At 38.2% G+C, this 21,750-nt stretch overlaps 1 protein-coding gene and 1 pseudogene across 1 annotated transcript; one reads left to right on the plus strand and one right to left on the minus strand.

Moving 5' to 3' along the window:
• Nucleotides 1-7,172: 7,172 nt before the first annotated feature.
• LOC136282068 (NLR family CARD domain-containing protein 3-like) lies at nucleotides 7,173-14,598 on the plus strand. Its single transcript, XM_066169300.1, has 4 exons — nucleotides 7,173-7,809; nucleotides 8,099-8,755; nucleotides 10,046-10,234; nucleotides 10,983-14,598. The coding sequence occupies exons 1-4, from the start codon at nucleotides 7,641-7,643 to the stop codon at nucleotides 13,427-13,429; spliced, it is 3,462 nt and encodes a 1,153-aa protein (XP_066025397.1). The 5' UTR covers nucleotides 7,173-7,640; the 3' UTR covers nucleotides 13,430-14,598.
• Nucleotides 14,599-18,195: 3,597 nt separating this feature from the next.
• On the minus strand, nucleotides 18,196-18,924 carry LOC136281570 (uncharacterized; annotated as a pseudogene).
• Nucleotides 18,925-21,750: the final 2,826 nt, after the last annotated feature.

The raw sequence follows: 21,750 nt of genomic DNA on the forward strand, positions 1-21,750 counted from the left end.
GCAAATTCATTGTACTTTTTAGGGGACTCACAACAACAACTCAGTGGGGCGATGCAGTTTTGTCACTTTCCGAATCATGTTTCATGTCAAATCCCGTCGGAAAAAACGACCAAAACGTTTCTTTTTTTAAGCAAGTGATTCTGCAGATGCATTTCACCTGCTTTTCCTTTCAGGATTGAGGTCAGTAAAAATTTGAAGAGACGAAATAAAGAAGCTGAAAATTTGTTATTCACTCAGGCAATCGCCAAAATCGGCTTCGTGTTTTGAAATTGCACCGGAGTCAGATGCGCAATCACATACCGACACTCGGATAATTTGAAAATTTCATGGGAAAATATAGATGTGCAAAGTGACCCGCTCTGTAGCTGTCCGTCTTCAATAGCTGTCTTAATGGTCGGTAGGTTAAAATTGGCGATTCATAAAGTGGTATGGCTCTTTCAGTATTAAGTATATCTATATTATTATATATTTGTTATATTTGTGCCGATTTCACTTATTTTCTTTTATTTTTTCCTGAGCATACGGAGATCTTGACTGAGTCAGTAGATGAGCAATCAATCATGCCCATTAATTTATTTATTTAATTTATTTAATTCATTTTGAACCGATCCTTGATCCTTGATTCTTGATCCTCGATCCTCGATCCTCCTAATCCAATGATCCGGTGATCCTCGATCGAGTTTTTTTCCAGGAAAAATTGACTGTTGATATAAAATTAAATAGTCCGCCCTAGTTTCTAGTCTTCCTCGGTTGTTCTTTTCGCAGTAGGAAAAGCCCGGAAATCATTCCTACAGAGGTTTCCAAAATTGCGGTTTTTCTGTGGTTGACGCCTAATTCGAAAAGACTTCTTGGACGTTTCTAAGCGGACGATTGTCGCTAAGGTAAAGTTATTTTTTACCAGAAACTTTTCAACTTGATTCCCATGTTATGCAAGGAAGGACTGTGTGTTGACCCCTAGCTTAGTGCTTCGGTTAGCAATTACTGTTGAAGACGTTCTAAGCGGACGATTATCGAATTGGCTCATAGTTACCCTTTTTTTTACCAGTAGACATTGATGATTTCACTTAGTTGCCATTTTTGTCGAATTTGGCTGGATTCGGGCTAGTAGTTAACCCTCTTTTGAGACAAATTAGCTTTAATTCTGGATTAGGTTAGCACTTGCTGTTTGCGAGAGAGAGGGTTGTATTTTTCGAATTGGAGCTCATAGTACCCTTTATGTCACTTTATTCAGTAGTTTTTTTGATTATTCACTTAGTTGCCATTATTTTGTCGAATTTGGCTGGATTCGCTTGGCTAGTAGATATTAAATATGTGTTTGAAAAGACAAATGGCTTGAACTCATGGGTTAGTGATTCTGTTAGAACCTTCAGTTTGTTTGCGGAAGAAGAGATGGTCATATTTTTCGAATTGGAGCTCATAGTTACCCTTTATGTCACTTTATTCAGTAGTTTTTGATGATGATTCACTTAGTTGCCATTATTTTGTTGAATTTGCTGGATTCGCTTGGCTAGTAGATATTAAATATGTGTTTGAAAAGACAAATGGCTTGAATTCATGGGTTAGTGGTTCTATTAGAACCTTCTGTTTGTTTGCGGAAGAGATGGTCATATTTTTCGAATTGGAGCTCATAGTTACCCTTTATGTCACTTTATTCAGTAGTTTTTGATGATTATTCACTTAGTTGCCATTATTTTGTCAAATTTGGGCTGGATTCGCTTGGCTAGTAGATATTAAATATGTGTTTGAAAAGACAAATGCTTTAAACTCGTGAATTAATGCTTCGCTCAGCACCTTCTGCATGTTTGTTTGAGACATCTTCGTATTCGCCAACCATTTGCTTATTTGTGTTGAGACCAACACATAATGTTTTTAGTTTCGTTATTAATTTATATTGTTTGACCGAGTATCTATTATTTTGCCTGAATCTGGTTAATTTACTTCTACTACTACCTCTACCTACTACTACTACAATCTACTCTATCAATTGATGAAGCGTATTGATCAACGCATCACATTAATATAAATATAATAAAGTAATAAATAAATAATAAATAAACACTAATAAGAATATATATATGTGATAAGAGAAATTTTTTAAAACCGCTTCCCAGTTTTGACAAGATGGTCACACAGAGCAGCCTTAAATTTTAAATTATCATCTATATTTACAATGTCGCCTGGAAGTCTATTCCATGGGTTGACTGACCACAGAAAAAAGCTGTATGCTTATTGATTGCAATTTGAATGTGCTTAGTCTTATGAAGGTTTTGGAGATACCACTCCTTGAAGTACGAGGTAAAGGAGTAAGATATGAATCTTTGTCAATATCAACAGTTTGATAAACAATCTGATGAAACATTGATAATCGAGAGAGAATTCAACTTCCTTTGAGAGATGGCCACTCCAATTTATGTAACATATCAGTTACTACTCCTGGTTCCTTGGAATAATTATTGAAACAAAGCCTAGCTGCTGATTTTATGTTGGATCATATCAAGACAATGTACAGTATGTCTTTTTGTAAATAGGGATACTAACCAAGCAGAATTTGCATATTCAATCTTAGGCCTTACTAAACTATGATATAGCTTGGATTTACAGTCTACAGAGACATTTCTAAAGTTCCTCCTTGTGATACCAAGAGTTTGTTTGGCACTTGATGTTATAATTATGCACAATATCTGACCATTTAAGGTCTTCAGAAAGTATCACACTAAGTAGGAATGGTGATGGACTTGAGTTAGAACATGATTATAAAAACATATGTTGTATCTAAATTAGATTTTTTAGTGGAGAAGCAGATGGTGTGGCATTTATCAACATTGAATGACATTTGCCAATCTTTCTCCCATTTGTTGACATATTGACTGGTACAAACAGGGTTGAGTGGCCATCTGTTAAAGCTACGATTTGGAAAGGTTGTGGTGAGTAAAAATTGCGATATTCGTTACGTGATCAAAATCGTATAAAGAATAGATTTAGCGTGGTTGAATTAAGGTTACCATAACGCGCGGCGCAACGAAAACTAGAATAATCTGAGAATCGAATCGGTAACTTGCATGCCGCAGTTCTTAAGCTTATTGCCTTACAATGAAACTAAAACCTATCAGTAAGGTTTCAAGATTCCTCAATCACGTTTGGAACATTCAAGATTCATAATAGGAAAATGTTATTAAACAAAACTTAGTACATAGAGAAGGCCCTACTTGGTATAAAACAAAACAAATAATGTATTCAGCACTTGGTTCGTAAAATCTAGGAGAGAGATGTACTCTAACTCCGATATAAAGTCAGCAGTATAACAGAGATTTTCTCCAATTTGAGATCAATGAATGCCCTTTTCAATCATAGCCATCTTGAAAGGGCCTGGTCTGAGCTTTAAATTATAGATATTTAAATTTTTTTTTTTTTCAAATTCAGATGTCAGGGAACCCAGAGATACAAAAATGGTCAAGTCTTCGTGTAGGACAACCTCTCAAGGCGTACTCATTGTGAGCCAGGAACAAGATACATACAGCAAAGCTAAGTTAGCAGGATTTAGGTAAACTCGAGTCTAAATGGGATTTGTTACCGTTACAACAAGATTTTAATCAAAAAATATCGCATTTATTTGTCTGTAAATTAACACTGTCACGCATAAGAGGGGCTTGGCTTCCAAATATAATTTAAGAGATTGTATTTATGGAAAAAGAATCAACTAGAGTTACTTCACAATTTGTGTCAAACCAAATTTAATGATTGCTTAGGACTATTTTATATGAATAGCTGTAAGTGAGGATTTAAGCGTATGGAAGTTTCAAGGAAGAAAAAATGTCAGGATTCCCATCCTAATATTACAAAACATTGATGTTCATAATGATCTACAAAAAAATTATCTTTACATGTAGAGCCTAATTAAGCTTCTAAATAATTTCATTGAATACTTGAATTTTAGCTGGGTTTTTTTAATTTAAAGTATTTATTTGAATATCAAAGCCTCACATTTTTGCTTAACATTACCAGTAATTACTTAAACATTCCATAAAAATTCCCAAAATTCCCTGAAAACTCCAAGGAATTTTTTTAGATTTACAGCTTTTCATGGAAAGACATTGGTTCTCTAAGTTTGGAATTCCGAGGAATTCCAAATCCTGTGTAAGCAATAAACTTGGAATTTCTGGGAATTTTCTAGGTTTTTAGAACCAGAGTTGTTATGGTTGGGAATTCCTAGGAATTCCCAGTCCGAATTTACCATGAAAATTCACACCTTTATTCCTAGGAATTCCTAGGAATTCCAAAAGCCATTTTGCAAGGGCATTGCTGGCTTGTTGTGAATGACATAATGCATTCCTTCATTTTGAGCCTAAGGAATAACTGATACATGCCTGTACCTCTACTCCAGAAATACTGAAAACTGCTGCTTATAAGCTGCCCCACTTAAAAGCCCATTCAAAGCTCTCAAGTCTTTCACATTCATCATGACACTTGCGCAAAAAAATTTAATAGTATGTTCTCAAGCTGAAAACTATTGTTTCTTACAGCAAAACTACTGCTGTCATTAAGTAACTATGAAATTATTATTGTTTTCAAATATAATTTACCCCTTGTTTACTTTGAACGTGCTTCAGAGTTTTTTTCCAGCAGTGGAAATGCTCACTTTAAAACTAAAGTATGCTATAGAAAATTCATATTTTTTCACAATTTTCAGGGGAAGTATGCCCCATTCCCTCCCTAAGGATGGTGATGCCTGCAGCATCCCATTTGAAGGTTAAAATGCAGATGAAAATCTCAGTCACAAAGGTAGCAAAGGGAGGTCCTGCAGTGTGGGTTTTATAGAATTGTGTGTGTTCCCCCTGCCTCATTTGACTTTTAACCCATAACACCCTAAAACATTGGTATTCATATTCTCCACACTGTTCTCTTTACATTTCCTATGGAACAGACAAGGAGAATTTGTCAAAGAAGTATATTTGATAGTGAAACAAATAGAAGAGTCCGTTTAGAACATAAGAGCTACATCAATTGTTTAATAGGTGTTTTAATTGATGAAAATATTTCTTGGAAAAACCATGTTGACTGTGTTGTCACTGAAATAAGTAAGACCATACAAATGATTGCTAAGCTGAGATAGATTGTTCCATCATCTGTCCTTATAAATATCTACTGTATAAATCCTTAATTGTGCCTGATATAACCTATGGACTCCCTGCTTAGGCAATGGGTCTAAAAAATATAATTATAGTAAACAAAATTGCTGTTCTCCAAAAGCGAGTTTTGTTTAATTTACCTTACTGATAAAAAAGAACATGCTATCCCCTTATTTATAAATGCAAAAATTCTACCTATTACCATCTTATATCATGAAGCTGTATGTAAATCAATGCTCGATCTTCATAACAACAGTGCACCTTCTAACATCATGAAACGTTTTGTGAGAACATTAAACAATTATACTTATATACTACTTGCTCATCAACATCACAACTTGTTAGGATTAAGTACTCTAGGTGTCAAATCTGGAATGAGATGCTAAATGAATAGAAAATTTTGTCAAAGAAATCCTTCAAAAAAGAAACAAAAAGGATCTTCTGCAGCAATATTCTAGAGACTGAAGATTCTTACTTCAAGCCTGATGAGATAATGGTTTAATTCAAATATAGCAAAATTGAAACAAATTGAACTTGCAGTTGTAAAATATCTTTGGTCTACTTAGATACTCTGGACTTTTCTCTTTTACAGTGAATGTCTTTCATTTCCATTTTCTTTTCTTGTGTATCTTTTGATGCTTTTTTTCCATATATTATTTCATATTTATTGTCAACAAAATCTGCTCAAAATTTTCAAAATTTCATTTTTTTCTCTTAAGTCAGAGAAACTAGTTTTAACCACATAAAAGTTTCATTTACTGTAAAAATCTTAAAAGAAGGCAAGATACAGTAGAAAGAATGTTTCAGGAAACCTGCACAGAAGAGCAAAAGGTGTCATAATTGGAAAGGCCTCCATCGAGTGTTGACATTTTCTGTGGGCTTTTAATTGTGCAGGATCTCAATTTGCATCTATTGTTTACATCACATCTTGCACTGCACATTCACTGGGAATCTCTAGCACATTTTGCAAAATGTTGCATAATGAGAGTCTTCATCAAATGGCCTAGAAGAGTCAACTAAAAGCAGGAGAGAGCATAATGAAATTGAAGTTAAGTTGTTCACTTTCATATACCAGCTTGCTTGATGAATTTTGGATTTTGTTTAACACATGTTCCCATTTCACGAAATGACCTTTCCTGCAAATTTCAAAGAAGTTCTTTGTCAGGAGGCTTGCTAGGGGGTTCCATGTTGTGTTTTATTGGTCAGTGGCATGACTGCATTGACACACACTTTTGAAAAGGAGGCAAGAAAACTCTGAATTTCTTTGGAGGCCAAAAACTCGAGGTTTGTTATTACACAAGTTACCTCTACATTAATAGGGTATGTAGATTTGTTGGGTTTTCATGAAAATTGGCTTGAATGTTCCTCAGATATTATCACACAGAAGTGCAGAAGGCTTTAACGAAATTTGAAATATTTCTCTTGTAATTTACTGGAGTTTGACATCAAGGGAAATCCAACCTCATAATAGATTTTCTTAGTAACCAATAGGAATATCGAAATTGCCTGACACTCTTTGTTAGCCCATTATCTGCTGAGTTATACTGTCCAGTTTGTTTCAAGGTCTGGAGTAACACGGAGGCTAGTAATTCAGTATAGCAAACACCATCAATTTTGCGTTTAAATGCTTACATGTGCCTACCAAAACAAACAAAAACTGTGAAAAGTTTCATTTCCACAATCTGTACTTTATAAGCTTTACTGTATATTTTTCTAAGGTTTCTGTTTTAATCTAATCATGTGTTTAGCATCAAGTAAACAGATATCAAATATTGTGCAACAGAGCACATGTAAGTTTCCCCTGTACCTTTTGACTTTATCTTTAATTAAACTCACCATGATCTACTAAAGATCTCAGTTTATTACAGTTTCTTTAATAGTAGCATGAGTAGGATAATTTTTCTTGAATGTTTTTTTTTTTCTAATGTTGCCTTCCATGTATTAATTACAAGCATTTATTTACAGAGGACTTGATTTCATGGCTTCTCCCACCCCATTGCAACCTTCTGCCAAGAGAGCTTAAATTATGCTCAGCTCTGTTGCCTTCTTGTTGAAGTTGGATCACTTGTGCTAAGGGAGATCTTTGACCGGGTATGTCCACCAGGAAACCTTCATGCAGTTCTGACTGATTCCACAAACCATGCCAAACTGCAATCACTGCGAAAGAAGAGAGTCCTGCGTACTTCCCAGTGGGAGAAACTGTATCCTACTTCCAAATCTTTAGTTTCCTCAAAGGACTTTGACACCTGCTTACTGTTATGTCTTCTGAGGAATATCTGGGGTCTGACTCTCCCTGCCTCTGGCTGGAATAACCTTCCTCCAGGATCAGACACCTCTCTGGCAGCTGATATCACTCGCATCAAGTTTTTCAGGGACAGAGTTTTCAGTCATGCTGCTAATGCTTCAGTTGATGATCCAACTTTTAGTTTGTACTGGAACAGCATCAAAGATACCTTTCTTCGCATTGGAGGGACCTGCTATGAGGAAGTCATAGATGATCCTACATTCTATTATATGGATGCTGATCTTGAAGAACACTACCAACAGCTTCTGAGAGAGTGGTTCAAAGATGATGATTGTATCACAGACAAATGGCATGAAGACAAAATTGTGGAAAAGGCCAGGAAAGGAGGGGACATGGAGGATTCCTTTGACATTTCTGAACAAAATTCATGGGAGAGAGGTGTGTAATTTCTTTTTTTTTAAAACCTGAGTTTTAAACTAACTTTGTAGAGTCAATAATGTACAGCAAGTCATACTAAATTGTTGGATGAAATGAATTTTGTGCAGATTTTTCTTTAAAAGTCACAATTACATGTGATTGAAGTTGTGAATCTTTATTCCTTGATACATCAACTGTATCCATAATTTGCTTTTTTTTCTTCATCTTTCCTATCTTTTGATTTCCATTTGGGTAAGCTATTTAATTGTCACATACAAATGTTAAAAAAAACTACAACCTTCTTTTTCAGAGACAGTAATAATGCCAGGGGAAAATACATCAGCACAGACTGGCTATAGCAGCCCGCCAGAGCTCAGTGTGAAACTTCCGAAGTTGAGTGATCTCCCAACAATCTCTAATCCTTGGGAAACTGTTGAACTTCCTGTTGATATTCTTTTATTAACAGTGGAAGACTGTGAGTTCTTAAGCTGCTTTGCCTACCTGAAGAAACCCTTTAAGAGTTACCACATCAGTTCTGGCCCTGTGTACTTTGGGTTCATGGGTGATGATCAAGGAAAGAAAATGAAAATCGCATTGATGAGGTGCTCCAAAGGTCTTGATGCTCCTGGGGGTTCTTTGTCTGTTTCAAAAGATGCCATATTGCTACTGAGACCCAAGGCTATTTTTTCTGTTGGTGCCTGCAGTGGTTTGAACAGCAAAAAGGTCAAGTTAGGAGATGTGGTTCTTTCAGCAAAGCTTATAACAGCTGTATACAAAACTCCCCCCAGCAGAGATATTGGTAACCTGATCAAACATGTGGCTGATGGGTGGAAGGCACCTTTACATAATGCTGATGAATATAATGCCAAAGTGCACTGTGATGGGGTGGTTCTGAGTATCTCTGAGGCAAACAGAGACATGATTAGGAAACATCCTGAAGCAATCGCAGTTGAAATGGAAGGTGGAGGTGAGAATCATAATAATTCAAATAATTGATGAGCCAAGCACTTTTGCAGTTGAAGGAAGTGTTTTGAAAAACACTGCTCTGGTATTGTCTCTGTTGGTTCAAGAAATAGCATGTACCATATAGCATGCCAAATTTGCAGGAATATTATATATTGGATAATAATAGTGATTTTGTGTTTGGGTGGGGTTGGAAGATTTTTTTGCAGGTGAAGGTGACTGAATACTTCTTCTGGCTAAATTGAGTGTGCTCCTTCAGGGTGTTGTGAATTGTCTCACATTTGTCAACTGAAAAATGTAGAAAGTATTTTGTTGAATAATTTGAGAGTTGAGGAATAGTATCACAGTCCCTGTTAACACTTAAACTCCCATGAGTGACCAAGATAGAATTTCTCCTTACAGTATCAACATGATACCAAGCCGATAAGTGATGGGAAAAGGAAAACAGGTCAATTAGGGGATTATTGGTTGATCCAAAACCAAATTCTCCTAACTTACATCACAGGACTTGTATAACAGACATTAACCCATTAACTCCCAAGATCTTACTGGAAATTCTCTTTACTGTATGCGAAATGATTCTCATTATGTTAGTTTGGAGAATTTGGTATCAGATAAAGTAGTAATCCAATAATTGACATTTTTCTTTATTCTCATCACTTGTCTGCATGATATTGTATGGATGTAGTAAGGAGAAATTCTCACTTGGTCACTCATGGGAGATAAAGGGTTAAAGAGAATTACCAATGAGATCTTAGGAGTGAAAGGGTTAACTCTATCTGACAGAAGTTTGTCTTTTGAGAAATGTTGAAATTTACTTATGAAACAAGGTGAAGCCTGGGCCGAATTGTTCAGAGCTGGGTTAAGATAACCTGGGGTAAGTGTGAAATCTGATTTAAGATCTGAAAGCTTGAAGAGCCAATTCAGTTTATTTCTTTTTTACTACAATTCGATAATTGAATGCTCTAAAAACAATGGGTAAAATTATTCCAAACGGCTTTTGAACATAGAAATATAGAAACCTGGATTAAAATTTAACCCTGGGTTTGCGCTAATCGGCCTTTGAACAACTGGGCCCGAAGAATAATTTTACAGTCTCAGTGTACAATTTTTTGTGAATTAACGGTTGAAAAAAATTAGATTTCGGAACTAACTAACGTCTTTCTGCGATTTGCATGTTTACAGAAAGGCTAGAGTGTGAATCTTTTTGAGTTTTGATTGAACAATTATTTTAAGGATGCTAAGAAAATAAGCTTGATATATAGTTAACAGACACGAATGTTTTTTTTTTCAGGAGTGTATACAGCAGCTCACGATTTTAAGACAGAATGGGTGGTAGTCAAGGGCATCAAAGACTTTGCGGATGAAGTGCAGTCTTCAAGTAAGAAATGGAAACAAATTGCCTGTGTGATGGCAGCATCTGTTGTGGCCAACATTTTGAATGATCCAGCCATATTCCAAGATTGGCCTCACTTTCATGCAGGTATTGCTTTCTGTCTCAATCTCCTCTTTTTACAGGGATAGGTCTGACTTAGATCTAAGTTCCCATCGCATATTCTGGAATGGATTATAAATCAAAGTGATTGATTCAGTAATAGTTCTCAAATAGGAAATGAAGTTACCCTTATTTTGAGTTTACATTCCAGTGGGTTTAACAAGGTCTCTGAAGGTGGTGGAAGAAAAAAACATGTGATTGAATTGAGTGATGTAATGATGAATAACAATTTACTCCATGAGCCAGGCGAACTGGCCTGTATTCTATAGTTAGCGTGGTTTAACTAACACAACCAAAATATGAAAAATTCAGAGGCTAATGACATCTACCAAAGTGATCTGAAGTGATTTGATCCATGTTCCTGGACCACTAAGCAACACAGAGACTGTATGGTGAGCTGGGTCCCTTACGAAGTAGCGTATAAAATTGACATGATAACTTATCTGCACCGGATATTCATCATGTCGAGTTCAAAGTCTGCGTAGTTTCCAAGCCCCTCCTCCGTGCAGTGTTCTCAAACTTTTGCACACAGGCAGAAATGTTTTATTTTGCAGTTATGTTAAAAATATATAATAAAACAATTATTGATTCTGTTTTTGCTATAATGAATTATTAAACTTCGTTCACGATATCATGCTCAACATCATCCAGTAATTCCTTACCTTTCCGAGAGTCATGGCGTTGTATGGTGTATCGCTAAGAATGCCTCAAAAACTAATAGCCGATTCTTTTTCAGATGGATTTGACCCAACTGAAATTATTAATAACATTCGTCAACACTACAAAAATCGGGAAGGTTGGCTGGCACCGTTTCCCTGGTGTGAAGACTTCCACTTCTCCTTTGACAAAATCTACACCAGACTTAAAGTCATCTACAGAAAGAAAACAAGAGGAACACCAACAGACCGAGTTGTCACGGTGTCTGAAATCTTCAACCGGCACGAAGAATGTGAAGAACCAAGAGTAGTGTTAATTGAAGGAAATCCTGGTATGGGAAAGACCACTTACTGTAAGAAAGTTGTATTCGACTGGGCCACAGGAAAACACACAACCGGAAATTGCTTCACAAACTTCGTAATAGTGCTTTTGATCAAATGTCGTGATGTTGAGTCTGGCCTTTGGGAGGCCATTGAAGATCAAATTCTGCCTCGAGAAGTTGGTGAAGACGAACGCGAGAGATTCTTCGACTTCATTCGCCACAATAAATCTAATGTTCTTCTGGTACTCGATGGATTGGATGAAGTTTCTGAGAAGAAGCTACTTACGTTTTCAGAAATTATTCAAGGCCGTATACTGCCAAACTGTTGCGTGGTTGCTACGGCACGACACGAAGCTGGAGTCAAAGTTCGAAAATACTGCGACACGCTGCTGGAGGTTGAGGGATTTACTGAAGAAGATGTAGAAACCTTCATCAAAAAGTACTTCGAAGCTAAAACAAAATTGGCCAAGCCGCTTATCGCACACCTACGTGCTGATTACAAGTTATTTGAAATTTTGACGAATCCTCTCAACACTGCGCTTCTTTGCCTGGTCTATGAAGATTTGAAAGGTGTATTTCCTGAAAGCAGAACGAAGCTGTACATGGAAATAGTGGAGTGTGTACTAAGAAGGTACAGAACAAAGCAGCAACTACCAGAGAACGGTGAAGACCTTGTTGACCTTTACGAAAGCCAGTTGAAACACCTTGGTTCGATAGCTTTGAAAGGTTTACTTGAACACAACTTGGATTTTGACGAGAAGGAGCTTGGAAAACACAAAGCAAGCGATTTACCTGGATTTGGATTTCTGTCAGTTCAGCCTGGAGGCAGTAAACTAAGACCAACTAGACGTTATAGCTTTCTTCACAAGACTTTCCAAGAACTCTTTGCAGCATTCTATCTCAGTTGTCAGCTTATCAACGAAGAAATCAGCGCGAACAGTATTGCTGCTGACAGAAAATATCGCCATGAGCTGAAAGAAGTGCTTCTGTTTGCATTTGGTATGCTAGTAGGACGATGCGAGGAAACAGTGGTGAACCTTCTGAAAAGCATAGCAACACAGTTAACCCAGGAAGAAGAGAAAGACGTGGACGTTATATTAGAGTGTGTTAGTGAATGCAAAAAGGAGAACAAAAATGTTGATGAAAAATTGGTTACCGCTCTTGGCACTTCTCTTCAAACTGAAACTATTTTAGTTTCAAGTGTAAAAGTGGATGAAACTCTAGCTGTCTTTTTAAGCAACTTTCTGAAATCAAATGAAACTGTGACAGAGTTCGTATTGTGTCGCTTGTCGCAAGATGGGGCTTCCGCTCTGGCAGAGTGTTTGAAATATAACAAATCGCTGAAAATATTGGATTGGAGATCTATTGAAATGGGTGATGATGGTGCTACGGCTCTGGCAGAGTGTTTGAAATATAATACATCTCTGACAGAGTTGAATTTGGATCAAAATGATATTGGCAATGATGGTGCTGCTGCTCTGGCAGAGTGTTTGAAATATAATACATCGCTGACAGAGTTGATTTTGAATAGCAATGAAATTGGCTATAATGGTGCTGCTGCTCTGGGTGAGAGTTTGAAATGTAATACATCGCTGACAGAGTTGAGTTTGGATGAAAATGAAATTGGCTATGATGGTGCCGCTGCTCTGGGTGAGTGTTTGAAATATAATACATCGCTGACAGAGTTGAGTTTGGCTGAAAATGAAATTGGCTGTGATGGTGCCGCTGCTCTGGGTGAGTGTTTGAAATATAACAAATCGCTGACAACGTTGTTTGTGCAGAACAATAAAATTGGTGATACTGGTGCTGCTGCTCTGGGTGAGTGTTTGAAATATAATACATCGCTGACAGAGTTGAGTTTGGCTGAAAATGAAATTGACTGTGATGGTGCTGCTGCTCTGGGTGAGTGTTTGAAATATAATACATCGCTGACAACGTTGAATTTGTGGGAAAATAAAATTGGTGATGCTGGTGCTGCTGCTCTGGGTGAGTGTTTGAAATATAATACATCGCTGACAACGTTGAATTTGTGGGAAAATAAAATTGGTGATGCTGGTGCTGCTGCTCTGGGTGAGTGTTTGAAATATAATACATCGCTGACAACGTTGAATTTGTGGGAAAATAAAATTGGTGATGCTGGTGCTGCTGCTCTGCGTAAGCTGGAGCTCAAATGGTGTCCATATCTGAGAATACACTTGTATTAAATTTAACCTTCCTAGAACATGGCTACCTTGCCTGATGACCAACTTAGAGAAACGTTTACGTCAGGAATGAATAGCGACTGTTGACTCTGACCTTGAACAGGGTAAATGAACAGTAGCTTCTATTTGTGGATATTAGTATAGGTACTTGTCAAGACTTATGTAGCATCTGTTTGCAAAGATTATTTATTTTTGTAAGAGCTTCTATAAAAGCTCGCACGTTTATAGTTTGGAGACCGTTACACTTTTTTACAATCTTATATATTCAGCTTTTACTCTGTCATGTTTAATGGATGTAGCTGATAAAAGAAACTATGCTTCATCTGTAACGCGTGTGCGTGTAAACCACGGGATTATCGGCGCGAGGAGAAGTAGGACTGCCTCGGATTTTGTTGTAATTAAAAAATCGGATGCAATTTTTCTTTTGTCTTCAGCAATAGATTTTACTCACTTTCCTCTTTTGCAAGGGACTGCCATAATTGGTTTTAGGTTTGATTAGAATTATTTTTTTTTTTTAGAGGGCACAGTAACGAATCCTGCAATCTGATTGGTTCTTTACCCGGTCAGTATTTTCCAATCTCTGCCCACGGGCCACGGTAACGCTTTCGTGAATCGCCGAGTACATCCCAAATTTCGTTGCCATTTTTCATAAATATATCTCGTTTTTCCGGCTGGGCAGTGTTTTTAAGCAAACACGCTGGTCACTACCTCAAGCCGATAAATAACTTATGAATCCTCTCTTTTCTCTCTCTCAAATCACTTTGGTTGACAGAAAAATATTGGTTTCAGAATGAATTTGTGTAAGCAATAGTGTCATTACGTTGGTTGACAAGCGGCTTAAAAACCGTCTGTAATTAATTTTAATCGTTCACAAAAAGTACCTAGAAAGATAAAACGTGAGATATTTGGTCACAGTTAAATTGAGCGATGGTTTTTTTTTATCCATTTAATATCTGAATTTTCTCCAACAATTTGTTCGTAGTGAAAGAGCGAGCGAAGTTTTAAATTCAGTTATACAACAAGTCTTTCCGAGTCCGTTTAGTTTGGACATTTGTACCGTAAATTGCACAACAGAAACTGAAGGAATTTATTGAGAAAAGGCCGCATTTAATCCCCTTGTGTCTTGTTGGAGTGTGCTATTCGAACTTAGTTTTTGTGGAGGAAAGACCAGATTTACACACGTCTTTGTGGCAAACAAACGAGCAAACTCTCACAACTTCAAAATAAAAAAATTGAATTTACTCATAATTACTTTCCTGGCCTTTTTCTTAATGAACAGAGGTAAATCTTCGTACATGGACGAATCGTCGATGAGAGTGAATAATACTTTCCGTTAGATCATTGAATGTTTTTGAAGAAGGCATTGTTGTGACAGTCCTTTCTAAACTAGTCTCGTTGTTTTTCAAATATTCTTGCGCTTTTTTTTTTCTTACGCACTCTCTAATTGACAGTTGTCAGATTGTGACAGATACTTGTAAAATCAATGTTTCAAAGTTTTTTTGGAAGCGTTTTAAATCACCTTTATCCTTACGCAAATGAAAATGTTTCGGTGAGGCATCTCTCTTTGATTTGCATCACCTCTATTTTAACTACCATTTACTCTCTCAAAAATTGTTCAGTTTATGGAGGATCTTGCCGCATTTACAGCCCTAAATCATTTGGGTTCTTTCGGAAAGAATTTCGTCAAGTTTAAAAAAAATAAAAACGTTATTTACCGGCTACGGGTCGGACCGTATGGTGAAAACTGTGATCGAGGTCTTACCGTAGGTCTCGGGCAGCATTTTCAAGACCTCGATCACAGTTTTTCACCATACGGACCTCCCAGCCGACAAATAACATATATTTCTTTGGTGATCAGTTACTTGATACTCTTAAGGTGCGACTACTCCAACCAAGGCCATCCCGGAAAATTTTTCGCAAATTAGCGTTCGAGAGATGGAACAATAGATTTCTCACAAAGTACGGGTAAGCAGCATAAGAAAATTCAAAACAACATTTAATTCTTTCATGTCGTACAACGGAACAGCACATTTTTCCAAGAACTTCGATCAAATCTATGTGAATTCGCTAGTTAGTTCCATGTAAAGGTAAACAGTTATGCGTAACGATTCACATGCTGTCTACGCTCGGAAGACCTCTCCTGTAACGCTCAATAAGGAACGGCATTTCCCAATCTCGCGAGGTATCAATTGGAATCTTATTGTTGAGAATTTTCTTCAAGAGTATCAAGTCCTTATCTGAAGAAAACCTGTCGACATAACGGCCTTCGTTTTGCCGCCTCAGTCGGGGACGCATAACCGCAAAAAAGCTATTGACTGAGCGTTCCTTGGCAAGCTTGAATGACTGAAGCTCTTCTGATGCTCTAGCTTCTTTCTTCTGCAAATCTTTGATAAGCTTTCGTAGTTCCGTGATCTCATTTTTGCTTTCTGGGTGTTTCTCGCTCGCGCCACAATTGTTCATGTCCATAGAAGTCGGGTTTGAACAGCGAGCTCTGTAGTGGCCCGGCTGATGGCATCGGATGCAAAGTTTTCCCGCTCTCCGTCCGTTAGCTTTGCTCGATGCTTGTTCATACTGATTACGAACAATTTCAAGCTGGTCAGTAGCACTTTTGATCTGTGTTTGTATTATGGAGAGATTTTCCGTTAGTTCGCCGCTTTTCTTCTCAAGATAGGTTGTTGACTGCTCGTTGCTTTTGGCCAGTAAACGCCTTTTGAATTTTCATGTTGATAGGGCTCTGCCGCCTCATTCGGATGCTCGGATGCTAGCAAATGAGATGGGCGAGTATTTTGTCCACAAAATCACGGCTATTCGGTCTGCGCTGGATGCGGATGCCAGTGGCGCAACTTCGCTTGCTACATCAGCCTCAACGTGTAGTGAGTTTTCTGAATTTTCTCCACTGTCTGAGGAGAGTGTACGGAGAATTGCTGCCTCATGTGCAAAGTCGTGCGCCTTTGATCCCCTACCATCGTCTATTCTGTCCTTCTGTTTGGATGAACTGCTCCCTGTTATTAGGAAAATTGTCAACTTGTCTCTTGAGTCTGGCGTCTTTGCAGAGAACTGGAAGAATGCTTTAGTTCACCCCTTGCTTAAGAAAGCAGGACTCAAACCTATTAACAAAAATTTTCGACCGGTGAGCAACTTGCAGGTTACATCAAAGATCACGGAAAAGTCCGTGGCTATCCAATTACAAGATCATATGACAGCCAACAACTTATTTCCTGTCCTCCAAAGCGCATATCGGCAGAATCACAGCACTGAGACGGCGTTATTAAAAGTTAAAAGCGATCTTCTGCTAAATATGGACAAAGGTCACGTCACATTGCTTGTTATGTTGGATCTCAGCGCTGCGTTTGACACCGTAGATCACGGTATTCTTCTGCACAGGCTGCAGTCCAAGCTTGGCCTTCGGGATAAGGCTTTATCATGGTTTAAATCTTATTTGGCGGGAAGAACGCAGCAGGTCTCAGTTAACGGATCGCTCTCTGATAAATTTAATCTGTCTTGCGGGGTCCCACAAGGTTCTTGTTTGGGCCCCCTCTTATTTACCATCTACGCGAGTTCGCTGTTTGACATCATGAAATCTCATCTGCCATCCGTTCACACCTACGCGGACGATACACAGCTATATATATCGTTTAATCCCGTTGATAAGACCAGCGAGGCTGATGCTGTGATTGCGATTGAGAACTGTATTCGTGACGTTCGCGCTTGGATGAGAGATGATAAGTTAATGCTAAATGACGATAAAACTGAGTTCCTGATCATTGGCACGGAACGACAGTTATCAAAGGTGTCCGTTGACAAGATCAAGATCGGCCAATCTGAGGTATCGCCTGCTTCTTCAGTGCGCAATTTGGGCACCTGGTTCGATTCTCATCTGGACATGTCGACTCATGTGACTAAGACTTGTGCTAGCGCGTTTTATTATTTGTACAATATCCGGCACATTAGGAAGTATTTGTCTCGTGAGTCCACCGAGAGGCTTGTTCACGCGCTCATCACAAGCAGGCTTGACTACTGTAATGGTTTATTGTACGGTGCTCCTGAGTATCAAATTAAGAAACTTCAAAGAGTCATGAATGCCAGTGCTCGATTGGTTTACTGTGCACCTAAGTATTGTCACGTTACTCCTTTGCTAAGAGAACTCCACTGGCTACCAGTGCGCTTGCGCGTAGATTTTAAGATTCTCCTTGTTACATTTAAGATTCTTCACGGTGTTGCGCCTAGCTATCTTAAGGATCTTGTCTCTGTCTTACCGGTCTCACGTTACCAACTACGCCGTAACAATAATGGTATATTGTTAGAAAGACCTCAGCTAAGAACGAAGAAGACCTTGGGAGATCGCGCGTTATCGATGGCTGCCCCCTTTTTATGGAACAGTCTTCCTCTGCCAATTAGACAGGAAACATCAATCGACTCTTTTAAACGCTCTGTTAAAACATATTTATTTAAAAAGGCTTTTAGTTAGATTATTTATTTATTTATTTTTTATTTTTATTATTTTTATTTTTTTTAATATTGTAATGTTAATATAGTGATATTGTAATTTTACCGAGTAATTTTACTGGTTTTAATTTAGTTTTAATAATATTGTAATGCGCTTTTGAGTATTTTTATAGAAAAAGCGCAATATAAGTATTAAATATTATTATTAAATATTATTATTAAGCGCGCTTTGTTGATACATGGTTCCACTTACAGGCACGTTGGATGAGCTCGAAGCCGGGCCTGAGCTGGTCGTTCTGACGAGCACAGGAGAGTTAATGGGACTAACGACTTGCAGAGACCCAGTGTAAGGAGATGGAAAAAGTTCCTTGAGCTGTAGAGACGGCTACTTTATCTCCTCTAGCTCCTTCTCGAGAATTCTTCTCTCTTCCATTAACAACTCGTGTTATGTTTTCGCATGCCTCGAAGATCGTGTAGGCTGTTTCTTCCTCTGCTAAGCGCCGATTTCGTCGCAGGAACTCTTTGATGTCATGAAAACACAGTTCGCAAGTGTTGAACTCGGTTGAATATGGGGGTTGGAATAACAAGCGTACACCAAAATTTGCTAGCAAAGCAGAAAGAATAGGCTCCACGAAGTGGCCATGGTGGAAGCCACAGTTGTCCATTATTACTGTATCGCCTCTCTTTAGCACAGCCGATCCATCTGCTCTTGTGAGATTAACTGCTTCCTCGAAAAATAACAGGAGCTCTTGGCCATTGGACGGACCTTCAAGTACGTTCATAAAGTCTACGCCGAATGGAGAATGCAGCAGATTAATAATGTATGTAGCACTTGAAGCGTACCGTTGGATTTCGAATGCAGGCTCACCTCTGGGGGCATTTCCTTATTTTCGGTTACTAGTTGTTTTCCCAACACTACTCTCGTCAAAACAGCGAACGGTGCCTGGTTCCAAGTCGGATATTGCTTCAAGGAATTCATTTCGACGATGGATATTGTCACTCCTTTGTGATTCTGATGGTATTTGCTGTATTTTCTTTTTTGTCATGTAGAGATCCTCCCTGATACTCTTTGATATGGCAGACTTCGACGGCAGGTCCAGAAGATGAACCACTCCGTCGAGTAACAAACGATCTTGCAGTTCCCTTACGTATACGCTTGGTTTCATAAGTTTCTCCGTTTCACTACAACTGATTACTTCAGCATTCATTATTCTTCTCTCTGGTGGATCTCGGGGATGCTGGAGCGAGGAACCGGTGTGATCGTAGTCGGCAAACACATTCTAGATGAAGCAACGGCTTGTTTTGAGCTCTCTAGCAATTGTTCGCTGTGACATCCCATCATGGTTTAAGTCAAGAACTCGCAAGAGTTTGGGATAATTTCGACCGTTTTCATAGAGTTTTTCATCTTGATTCCTGCAAAGCTGCATTTTGAATTAGACTGAAGCTTTCCAATCGTTGAAACGGAAGGTTTCAAATTGTGACCATTCTATTGTTTCATCTCTCGAAAGCTATTGGTCAATTTGCAAAAAAATTTCCAGGGTGGCCTTGGTTCGAGTAGCCGCACTGTAAACTTTACTTATGATAACGTCCTGACACGTTTTGGTCTTGTGAGGAGAAATTTGAGGTTGATAACTGTTAGGGTGCAAAGAATCAATTAACTGAGTTGTAGCCATGTTGTATGGTAAGACTCTTTATGATGACTATATGAAGCTTTGTTGTAGGCTGTAAAGAACAATTTATTTGTCGAAGTGAACTTTTTTTAGAAAAGTTGTCACAATATGGTTTTGAATTTTGCAAGGGTAAGTTTACTTGAGCGATTAATGTACTTCTTAAGACTTAACTGATATAAATAAAGGTATTTTCAGTACAATTTCAGTTTTTTCCACTATTTTTTCTTAATGTGTTAAATTTTTTTTGCATTCTTCCAGAGAGTCCGTTTGCTTACGATGCTCCTTAGCCTGCTGTTTCTTTTGTTCAATTCCGTTTTTTGCTTGATTTCTTTTGTAAACTGACCCATGGTTCGATACATTTTGGACGTTTTAGAAATTGGGTTTTACTCTGCTTACAAAGAAAAACTATGTGAAAGAGTGACTTGTCTTGCTAATTAAAATCAAAGAATACCTATGGCCAACTCGTGCATAGAGTTCTTCATCTACAGAAGAAACATAGTCGTGAACCTGTAATTATATTTCTTGTAGCAATTCAAGGTTACTTCTATCTCAAAAGCCGGGGTATTCCGGAAAGTCACAGAGAGATCCAGCATTATGGTAACCATCCAACTCTGTGAGAAATAGACGTTTATAGTCTCCAAAAACAGCACAAAATAGTATCCTGCGTTTATCGAATTTCCGTTTGCAAAATTTGTCAAATTTAGACGCTGCAATCCAAGTCTTTCTTCGCCTGCACGAGCCAAATTTTACTCTTGTCCATTCGTATGTCACGTTCCGCCTCAGTTGCTGAAGAAATGGTTGTATTGCAACGCAACAGTCTTTGTTTACAGTTTTAACCCTCTAACTCCCAGATCAAATTTGTAATTCTTCTACTGCCAATCATACAATTCTTATAGTGTAAGTGCGGCGAATTTAGTATTAAATCAATTAATTATCCCCGAATTGATGTTTTTCTTTATTCTCATTACCTATCTGGTTGATATTGTATTGATATTGTAAGGAGAAATTCTGTCTTGGTCACTCATGGGAGTTAAAGGGTTGTCTCCCGCGTGCATCTGGTAGCAAAACTCTTTAAGGGCCTGTTTACATGGGAGTGGGGGACCCCAGGTAGGTGAGGTAGCTCGCCTAGACCTGGTCGAAAAATAAAACGCGTTTACACACAATCTTACAACCCCGGGGTGCTGGGGTGAGGTTTCTTGAGGTTGTTGTTGCATTTGCAGTTAAGGAGTTTGAGCAGAGGCGTCCCAGGCTCACATCTCGAGAAAGACCAAAAATCTATTCTGGGACACATTTATTTATTCATGAAAGCTTCACGCGTTGTGTTACGCGTTGTTAGGTTACGCGAGGAACCGTTGACTTATTACGTTCTACGGAATAGTTTGGGAAACGAAATATGGTTGATTTACAACGCTAAATAATCTGAAATGTGAACATTTTACACTCTTTGTGTGTCCGTTGCAGTTTCTGGTGATTTCTGCCATGAGACGGCTAAGAAATGTACAAAGTTTAAAACATACATGTTTCGCTTTTGAGCTTTTTGCCATGAACAGTCAGGCGGGTCACCCCACCTTGAGACGTTTACATGGCAAATTGTCACCCCGGCTGACAGGGTTACCCTACCCGGCAGACCGGGCAACCCTCCTAGGCAAGTCACCCCACCTACCATATAAACGTGATCAAGATAAAATAAGAAATTTTATGGACAGGCGGATTACCTCACCTACCTGGGGTCCCCCACCTCCATGTAAACAGGCCCTAAGTTCTCTGCCTTGGAGCTAAATACCTCAGGAGGCATTTTAGGCGACCGTAATTTTTGTGTCTGATTGGAAATAAACATGTGCGGCAGTGAATTTCGCAAGTTTTCTTTTTTGTCAGAAAAGCACAGAATTATTTTTGTCCGATCGATTTAGTCACCAATGATAATCGAAAAAGACAATTGAATAAGATAATAAGATAATTGAATTTATTCATAGTTCTTGTTTGACATCAGATCATAAACAATAGGTTTGTGCTTGATCCCAATAACGTTTTTTTCACTTGCAAGGTTATACCTAATACAACGATGCTTGACATGTAACAAAGCCGTACTAACGTCATGCGCGATTACTTCTCCAAGGTAGTTTCGTGCGCAAGCGAATTCGGGACGACTAATTACCAGTGTCTACATCTTGGTGAGTGAGTGATCATTTGCATATCTGAGTCCCATAA

Source organism: Pocillopora verrucosa, chromosome 6 (genome assembly GCF_036669915.1).
Source record: "Pocillopora verrucosa isolate sample1 chromosome 6, ASM3666991v2, whole genome shotgun sequence".
Taxonomy (NCBI): Eukaryota; Metazoa; Cnidaria; class Anthozoa; order Scleractinia; family Pocilloporidae; genus Pocillopora; species Pocillopora verrucosa.